The sequence below is a fragment of the Rhododendron vialii genome, chromosome 2a (genome assembly GCF_030253575.1).
Source record: "Rhododendron vialii isolate Sample 1 chromosome 2a, ASM3025357v1".
NCBI classification, from domain to species: domain Eukaryota; kingdom Viridiplantae; phylum Streptophyta; class Magnoliopsida; order Ericales; family Ericaceae; genus Rhododendron; species Rhododendron vialii.
This window is the reverse complement of record NC_080558.1, coordinates 36,552,931-36,563,149: the sequence shown is the minus strand read 5'-3', so window position 1 is coordinate 36,563,149 and position 10,219 is coordinate 36,552,931. Positions and strand designations below refer to the sequence as shown.

Here is a 10,219-nt window from a genome sequence, read left to right as displayed (position 1 = left end):
CTGACAAAAATAATAATAATAATAAATTTTGTATATAGATGGTGGGAACATGAAACGGAGCCCAATCAAACAATGATCAGAATAGCGGACCACAACCCAATGGACAAGGAGCACAACCAGACTTAGTTCAACTTATGCAAGCATTTGTTACTGCTGCTGCCAGTAACCCTCAACAGCAACAACAACAACGTGGACCACTAACCAGGAGTAGAGATCAACTTCTGGATGCATTCTGCAAACGTCGTCCTCCGATCTTTTATGGGGAAGCAAACCCTAGTGCTGCAGAAGCATGGATCAAACAAATCTCTAAGTACCTGGAAGTACTTAATGTGACTAGTGCGGGCGATCGCATTGCCTTAGCAACCTTTCAGATGCAAGGGGAAGCAGATCATTGGTGGGATTTGATTAAGACCACTCATAATTTGACAACTATGACTTGGCAGATGTTCGAAAACCTTTTCCTTGAAAAATACTTTCCAGCACCTGTGAAACAAGCCATGGCTCAAGAATTTACGGACTTGAAGCAGCGTTCCCTAACAGTAACCCAATATGCTGCCCGTTTTGAAGAATTGGCACGTCATACCAGTACCGTAGTACCCACTAATGTTGCAAAAGCTAGGAAGTTTGAATGGGGTCTGTCCCGCTCTATTCGTACTAGTGTGGTCTCTCATGAGTACCCCACCTATGCACAGGTAGTGAGATGTGCACTCATGATGGAGCGCGAAAACTCTGACTCAAGGTCAACATGGGAGGCGCAAAAGAAGAATGGCCCCTCGTCTGGAGGGCCAATCCGAACAAACAACAACAAGACTTTCATAGCTCAAGCACCCTATTACCAAAGCAACCCTCACCCTCTGCAGCAAACCACTCAAACCTGGAAAAACCTGAACCCTAACCCAAATCAGAACCAAATTTCACTTCAAGCGGGAAATCTGTACCCTAATCGCAAGTGTTTCAACTGTAACCAGGAAGGCCATTTCAGGAACAACTGCCCAAAGCTTGCTGGATTGGGAAATTTTGGGCAAGGGGGACAACAGCAATTTCAGGCACGGCCGTCAAGGTTGGGGAACCAAAATTCGGTTAATCCGAACCAACAGAAGATTGGATGGAATCAGCAACAACTCCGTCCTTTACAAAACAATGCAGGCGGACAGAACAAGCCAACAGGAGGCAGAGTCTTTGCTCTACAAGGCACTGAGCAAGATACTGAGGAGGAGTATGACCCGTCAGTGATACAAGGTACTCTTATACTATATAGTACTTGTGTTCAAGCATTATTCGATTCAGGAGCTTCGCAATCTTTCATATCTATTGCATGCGTCTCTGCTCTTGGACTAAAAACAGAACCTCTAGGGACAACAATGCATGTAACCTCTCCATTAGGGGGTAAAATTTCTGTGGGATTAATCTATAAGGGGTGCGAATTAGAAGTATCTAACATGAGATTAACTATCGACCTACGAGTAATCGACATGACAGACTTTGATGTCATACTTGGAATGGACTGGCTATCTGCGCATCACACTGTCGTAGACTGCCATCGAAAGATGGTGACATCATATTCATTAGACGGTACGTCTTTCAAATTTAAGGGGGATAGACAAGACCCCTCCGCAACAACCCCACATCGATCGAGGTGGCATGATAAGCTTTCAGGGTGGCTTGCAAGCCTCAAGCTAGAGGAGACAGATCGTATGGAACCCGGTCTTCCTCACATTGTGTGTGAGTACGAGGATGTGTTTCCTAATGAATTACCTGGACTGCCTCCACGTCGGGACTTAGATTTCACGATCGAGTTGCAACCAGGCACGGCACCAATATCCATGGCACCATATAGGATGGCACCGGCAGAACTACGAGAGTTGAAGACTCAGTTACAAGAACTGATGGATAAAGGTTTTATCAGACCCAGTACATCACCATGGGGAGCACCTGCTTTATTCGTCAAAAAGAAAGAGGGAACACTCAGACTCTGTATCGACTACCGCCAACTCAATAGGGTCACAATCAAGAACCGTTATCCATTACCTAGAATCGATGACTTGTTTGATCAACTGAGAGGGTCAACCTACTTCTCGAAGATCGATTTATGGTCTGGATACCATCAGCTACGAGTTAGAGACAGTGACATACCCAAGACTGCTTTTCGAACCCGTTATGGCCACTATGAAATTGTGGTGATGCCATTTGGATTAACCAACGCTCCTGTTGTTTTCATGTGTCTGATGAACAACATTTTCACGCCATATCTGGACAAATTTGTGGTAGTGTTCATTGACGACATTCTTGTATATTCACCAACAGAGAAGGAACACGAAGAGCATTTGAGAATCGTATTGCAAGTACTTCGGAATAATCAATTGTACGCAAAGGCCAGCAAGTGCGAATTTTGGATGAAAGAAGTCAAATTCTTGGGACACGTGGTGTCAGAGAAAGGAATCTCTGTGGATAACAGCAAAGTAGAAGCTGTCATGGACTGGAAACGACCCTCAACGGTGTTTGAGATTAGAAGTTTCTTGGGATTAGATGGCTACTACAGAAGGTTTATTCAAGATTTCTCAATTTTGGGAAAACCAATGACACGACTGACCCAGAAAGGGGTTAAGTTTGAATAGAACGAAATATGTGAGAAATCGTTCCAAGAACTCAAGAAGAGATTGACCAACGCCCCCATACTAATCATTCCCGAGCGGAACGTGGGATATGCAGTGTACTGTGATGCATCCAAAGATGGATTGGGAGCTGTGCTCATGCAAAATGGAAAGGTCATCGCTTATGGATCCCGACAACTGAGGCCGCATGAGAAGAATTATCCAACTCACGATTTGGAACTGGCAGCAGTAGTATTTGCCCTTAAGTCCTGGCGTTACTATCTGTACGGAGAACAGTTCGAGGTGTTCACTGATCACAAAAGTTTGAAGTATCTATTCACTCAGAAGGAGCTGAACATGAGGCAAAGGAGGTGGATGGAATACATAGAGGACTACAGTTTCATGTTGTCTTATCACCCTGGGAAGGCCAATGTAGTTGCTAACGCTCTCAGTCGCAAAACTCGAGGACAATTGGCAAGTATGGCTATCAAGGAATGGAAAATGATGGAAGCCATTAATGAGTTTAGACTTCAACCTACTGTAAGTGCAGGAGGAGCCTGCCTTTTTGCTTTGTTTGCCACACCTGCTTTACATCGAGAAATTCGGTTGGCCCAAACCTTTGAACAGGAGTTTGATTTCATCAGATATCAACTATCAACTGGAAAAGCATCAGCAGGATGGGAATTCACTCCGACAAGAGTCTCCGTTTCCAAGAACGAATTTTTGTACCTGACATTGGTACACTTCGAGAAGCCGTACTGAAGGAGTTTCACCATTCCAACTTTGTCGTACATCCAGGAAGTACAAAAATGTACCAAGATCTTCGTCGTCAGTACTGGTGGAGCGGAATCAAGAAGGATGTAGCAGCATATGTCTCCGTATGTCTCACTTGTCAGCAAGTTAAAGCTGAACATCAGAAACCTGGAGGAACACTTCAACCATTACCGATACCTGGATGGAAGTGGGAGCACATTACTATGGACTTTGTCACAGGACTACCTCGATCACCTAAATCCAACACTGCCATTTGGGTAATTGTGGATCGATTGACTAAGTCAGCACACTTCCTTCCTGTACGTATGACGGATACCATGGAATCATTCAGTAGACTTTATATTCAAGAGATTGTACGACTGCATGGGGTACCGGTATCAATTGTATGCGATCGCGACCCGTGCTTCACGTCAAATTTCTGGCAAAGTCTGCAGAAAGCATTGGGAACAGATCTTCGTTTGAGTACAGCCTTTCACCCTCAAACAGACGGACAAACCGAAAGGACGATTCAGACCTTAGAGGATATGCTTCGTGCCTATACCCTGGACTTTACGGGAAATTGGGAATGTCATTTACCGTTAGTCGAATTTGCCTATAACAATAGTTATCGGGCCAGCATTGAGATGGCTCCGTACGAAGCCCTATACGGACGACCCTACCGATCCCCTATCTGTTGGACTGAGCTAGGAGAAGCAAGCCTATTGGGACCAGAACTTGTTAGAGAGACAACAGAAAAGGTCAGAATCATCCGCCAACGACTTTTGACCGCTCAGAGCCGACAGAAAAGCTACGCTGACAAGAGGACTAGACCACTATCCTTTCAGCTGGAGAGCATGTATTTGTTTTTTTTTTTTCCAATCGATAATGGTAATTTTATTAATGCAAAGATGAAGCATCAAAAGTAGCTTCCCTGTGAACCCAACTCGGAAAATTCCCTTGCCAAGTTAACGGGGAATCTAAAGATAGGGCATATTTAGCTATAGCATTAGCCACCCTATTACCGTTACGGGGAACAAATTGAAAAGAATAAGACGAAAAACAAGCCACGACAAGGAGTCAGATTAAAGCATGCATGTATTTGTTAAAATCAAGCCACGACAAGGAGTTATCCGATTTGGAAAGAAGGGGAAACTATCGCCCAGGTATATTGGACCATTTGAGAGGTTGCCTACCGCCTAGCCCTGCCCCCACAAATTGACAAAGTCCACAACGTTTTCCATGTGTCTATGCTTCGCAAGTATATGTCACACCTCTCTCACGTACTCAACTGGGAGGAGGTCACACTTAATGAAGACACAACCTTCGACGAACAACCTATCAAGATACAAGATTATAGTGAGAAGAATATCAGGGGTAAGACGATAAAACTCGTCAGGATCTTATGGCGACATCGGGGTACAGAGGAGTCAACATGGGAGAGAGTCGATACTATGCGCACCAACTACCTGTATCTATTTCCAGCAGAAGGTATACTTTAATTTCGAGGACGAAATTTTTTTTTAAGGGGGATAGGTTGTAACACTCCTAAAATTTTTTAAATAAATAAAAAATTGGAAATGCTAATTTCTAATCCGATAATTAATTAACTAAGTTAATCAATCTAAATGTATGATTAGGTTTATAATAATAGTAGTAAAAAAAAGAAAAGAAAAGGAAAACAGTGCTTAATTAATCGTGCATATACATTACGCATACCTTAGATTTATATAAATAGGTAAAGAAGATATCTTTACTTTTTCCCCTTTCCTATACATACCCGTCCATGTACACAGGGATTTTTTTTGAAAGCCATCAGTAACCCACAAATTATGGCTTCTGCTCTTATCTCTTCCGTACCTTACTACCCTTTTTCATTCTATCACTCTTATACTTATCCCCCACACTCCTACTATCTCTACACTTGCACTCTCTCTCACTTCCTTATAAAGACCCAAAAAAAAACAGTCCGGTTCCCAGGCTGTTCTTCTTTTTCTTCTCTAAATTTCTGTTTGCCTTTTTCCTGCTTTCGTCAGTTCCATTTTACTTGCTATTTCGGCCGGATTTAAGGTAGATTAATCTCTTCTCTACTTTCTCCTAAGTATATAAATGTGTTATTATATTAGTTATAATGATGGGAATTGAAAAGAAACAAACCCGTGCATTGTAAATAAATCAAAAATCAAAAATTTTCGTTTTCGGTTCAGATCTGCGTTTTTCGTGAAATTATTCATATGAAAATCTGATCCATTCATCTTGTTCGTCTTGTCGAGACGATTCCGGAAAGGTATAATAAGCCCCTTTTCGATCTTGGGATTGACCACACGACCCAGTCAAAGTTTCGGATTAAACCATATAGATATATGTTATATATATATATGTATATATGTATATATATGTATACCTGCGTACAGTACCCGTTGAAGATGACTGACGTCATCATGAACCCCATCTCTCAGAATTACAGTTTACCCCATGTGTTTTAGTTGTGCTAAAATTTGATCCTAAATTATGTGGAATTAATTGTTTACCTCCTGTGCTAAAATTTTAAACTTTTAGGATACATTTATGACTATTTCTTAGGGATCTGTGATTTATGTTAACCTCTAAAGGATTTAGTAACTAAAAGTATTAAGTTTAGAGAAGAATAAAATTTATTTTTTATTTATTTTATTTATTTTGTAGTGTTATTTTATTAATTGTTAACAAAGGCCCAAATATTTTAATAAAATTTTTGTGTAGTTCATAACTTCAGTAAATACATTGTGGATGTAGAACATGTTTAATTTACTGGAAAGTAAATGTTTGACAATCAGAGAAATAATAACATGATGTATAAGTTTAAAAAATTATTAAATTACTTATTTGCTAAAATTTCCCTATTATAAACATAACAATTTAAGGGCATCAGCCCGCTCATAAAACACCACACGCCTTACTTTCTCGCACCATATTAAAACTTATATTGTTGTCTCATTGAAATGTATCGTGTTTGAGCTGTTGTTGATTGTATCATGTTGTACGTGCTAGAATGGACTTAGGTTCGCTGGGGTGGTTCGAGTAGTGAACACATAGACGTGGTTAAGTAATGGATAAAATGGTAAAGTTGATCAAGGATGTTGGGTGCCGCTAAAGGACCCCGAGTACGGTAAAGTACTCAGTGAATGTGTGTGTGGAGGACGGTAAAGGACTCCGGGTACAGGATTTGGGATACGGTAAAGGATCCTAAATGCGATACAGTACCCAATGTGTGTGGAGGACGGTAAAGGACTCCGGGTACAGGATTTGGGATACGGTAAAGGATCCTAAATGCGGTATAGTGCCCAGTGTGTATGTGGAGGACGGTAAAGGACTCCGGGTACAAGATTTGGGATACGGTAAAGGATCCTAAATGCGGTATAGTGCCCAGTGTGTGTGTGAAGGACGGTAAAGGACTTCAGGTACAGTGTTTTGGGAAACGGTAAAGGATCCCTTAATACGGTATAGTACCCAGTTTGTAGAGTTGGGAGACGGTAAAGGATCCTGACAATAAGATAGTGCGACCCCTAATGCTGAGCTGTCATGGAGAGTTATTCCATGGGAAGGTCAATGTTGGTGGATGTGGGAGGAAAGGATCTCGTGAAGAGAATCCTTAGATTTCATGTAAGATAATGGATAGTGAAGGAAATGACAATGTGTTATCATTCTATACCTCCTGCGAATTGTTATATTGTTGATTTGCTAATTGTAAGGTAAGGGGTTAGTAGGGTTGAGATTATCTACTGAGTTTCAAAACTCATTATAGTGCCGTTGGGCTGACGTTTCATGCCAGGTAATACAGAGACCGAGGAACAGAATCCGCAGCAAGATGAATAGTACCATGGTGAAGACCTCTCAACTAAGGAAGGAGAGTTTGTTGAGCCTTGGAGGCCATACCCTTAGAAGCTCTCTTAAATTGACGTACTTTTATTTAGATTTTCATAAGTGTTATCACATTTGTCAAACTCTATTTCATTTTGTTGGTTTGTAAGATAATTAAGTAGGTTTGAATTTGGTCTTTAAGGTTTCCGCTGCTAAACTCTGTTTAATAAAATTTCATTTCTTATATATCAGTTTTATGAATTATTAAATCAATAAAAAAATGATTTAATTAACGTGCCCAAAAATCGGGGCGTTACACAAACTACAATGTCGGTTTGTTTCATAATTGCGAAGTAAAGTACTAAATGCGGTCTATTTTCTCTCTAATCATTTTACAATCACAAATATTTACACAAATACTCACATTCATATTAGGGCCCAACCAAAAGATGTGAGTGTAAAATATGTGTATAAGTATTTGTGGTTGAATAATAATTGATTTTCTCCCTCACCCACCTCGTCATTTTAGCAAACACACAATTTGGACATAAAACAATATAAACTTTATTTCTCCGATTTTTTAGAATTTAAAGAAATAGCAAATAGTATCAGTTAACCAGTGTTCAATTTTCTCTCCTAAATATTTTTCTTTAATTTTTCTTACCGTGAGTTCCAAATAGATTGCGAGACAATCCAATGCCGTTCACTTAAAAAAATACGGATTAAAACTACCCAATTTGTACATACTAATTCGAGCAACCGTCTTAGATGAAATTTCTATCCCTGCAAAAAAAAAAAGAAACCTAAAACCCTATGCAACTTGGAGAATGTATATATTTTTCCTATTTTCCCGAAAAAATATATTAGGGAATTTATGTCATTAGATGAATATATTAGGGAATTACCAAAACACCTACACAACTTGGTGAAGGTAAATTCTCGGAGAGTGATTTTTACACTCCTTTTCTTGTCCTTATTCATGTGAAATTTCATTGTTACCCTGTCATAAAATTACTTTTCCACACATGAATGAAGAAACAATATAGTAAATTCACACTAAATAAAGACTGAAAAAGAAAAAGAAAAGGTGTGTAGATGGTATAAAGGGGAGTGTTAAAATCAATTCCCAAATTCTTTTCCTTTTCTATTTAGGTTTCCCCAGCTCTATAAATACACGACCCCTCAACATCTTTCAACACACACGCCTCTTGTGCTTTCCATTGTTTCCCCTCTGCTAAAAATCTAGGGTTAGGGTTTTCCTCTTTTTCAATCCTTCACAACCAACACCGAAAACAATGTCGTCTTCCGCTTCTTCTGACAAATGTTGAATTGATTTTGAATGTGATATCTTATGTATTAGCTTCACTGACTTATACTCCATACACGAGTTCATCAAGATCTCCTTCAATTAAGGAAATCACAATCAAATCTTCTAATCCTAATCCTAGGATACAGTCAAAGTTACAATCAAATCTCCTAATCCTAGGATACAATCAAGCAGAGATATGCAAGATTACAGAGAGATATGGTTCTTATCACTCCCCCTCAAGTTGGAGCATGAATATCCATAATGCCCAACTTGGAGACTAAGTGATGCAACTGCTTGGCACCAAGTGCTTTGGTGAAAATATCTGCAGGCTGTTGAGCTGTAGGGTCATGAACTAGATGGCAATCTATTTCGATGTGCTTAGTTCACTCATGGAACACTGGATTTGTGGCAATGTGAAGTGCGGCCTTGTTGTCACAAAAAAGAGTCGTAGGCTGGGGGTGACTAATTCGAAGGTCTTCCAACAAATATCTTAGCCGCATTATCTCGGAACATGTAGCAGCCATAGACCTGTACTCTGCTTCAGCCGATGATCGTGAGACGGTTGTTTGCTTCTTGGACTTCCACGAAACTAGGGAATCCCCAAGAAGTATGCAATACCCAGTCATAGACTTACATGTTTCATTGGAGCTGGCCCAATCTAAGTCACAAAAAGCCTTTAGTTGCACTGAACTTGTTGATGATAAAAATATTCCTTGACCTACAGATTGTTTCAAGTATCTTAGGATACGGTGGGATGCCTCAAGATGTGGCCTTCTTGGTTTGTCCATAAATTGGCTTAAAGTGTGCACTGCATACATGATGTCAGGTCGAGTAACGGTTAAATAAATCAACCTTCCAATTAATCGACGATAGGAACAAGGATCTTCTAAAATGACCCCATCAGCTGAAGGTAGCTTGAGATTTTGCTCCATAGGAAATGTTGCTGGCCTTGTTCCCATAAATCCTATATCCTTAAGAATATCAAGAGTATATTTTCTTTGCGATAAAAATATAACTTTCTTTGATCGAGCAGCCTCTATTCCCAAAAAGTATTTGAGATTCTCAAGATCCTTGAGTTTGAATTGATTCTGAAGGAAGGTCTTCAAACTGTTGATAGATTGCAAGTCATTTCGAGCAAGAATAATGTCATCCACATAAACGAAGACTACTATGAATGAGGCACCATTGGAGCAGGTGAATAAAGAGTAATCAGCTTTGGATTGAGTGTAACCAGCAGCAAGAAGAGCGTCTGAAAATTTGAGGAACCATTGGCATGATGTTTGTTTCAGTCCGTAAAGGAATTTATTTAGTTTACATACCTTTGTCTCCCCCTTTCGTCCAAAACCTTGTGGGAGAGCCATGTAAACATCTTCATCAAGATCACCATGCAAAAAAGCATTGTTGACGTCGAGTTGATGTAAGTACCAACCATTAATGGCTGCTAGAGCAAGTAACACTCTAACAGTAACCAATTTTGCCACTAGTGCAAAAGTTTCCTTGTAATCAAGACCCCATTTTGCTTGTATCCCTTCGCAACCAACCGAGCTTTGTAGCGCTCAATGGTACCATCGGCATGGTACTTTATTTTGTACACCCATTTGCATCTAATGGGACGTTTCCTTGGTGGAAGAGGGGTTAGCGTCCAAGTGTTATTAGCTTCAAGTGCCTGAATTTCAGCTTGCATTGCCTCTTGCCACTTGGGATCATGGACAGCCTGTGAAAAGGATTT

At 40.2% G+C, this 10,219-nt stretch overlaps 1 protein-coding gene across 1 annotated transcript; it reads left to right on the top strand.

The window, feature by feature from the left end:
- The first annotated feature begins 2,750 nt into the window (after nucleotides 1–2,750).
- Nucleotides 2,751–3,353, top strand: LOC131317490 (uncharacterized). Its single transcript, XM_058347038.1, has one exon. It carries the CDS (start codon nucleotides 2,751–2,753, stop codon nucleotides 3,351–3,353), a length of 603 nt encoding a protein of 200 aa, XP_058203021.1.
- Nucleotides 3,354–10,219: the final 6,866 nt, after the last annotated feature.

Bases quoted from the DNA above. Each gene is read 5' to 3' on its own strand.
- LOC131317490 (XM_058347038.1), top strand. From the start codon at position 2,751: ATGCAAAATGGAAAGGTCATCGCTTATGGATCCCGACAACTGAGGCCG.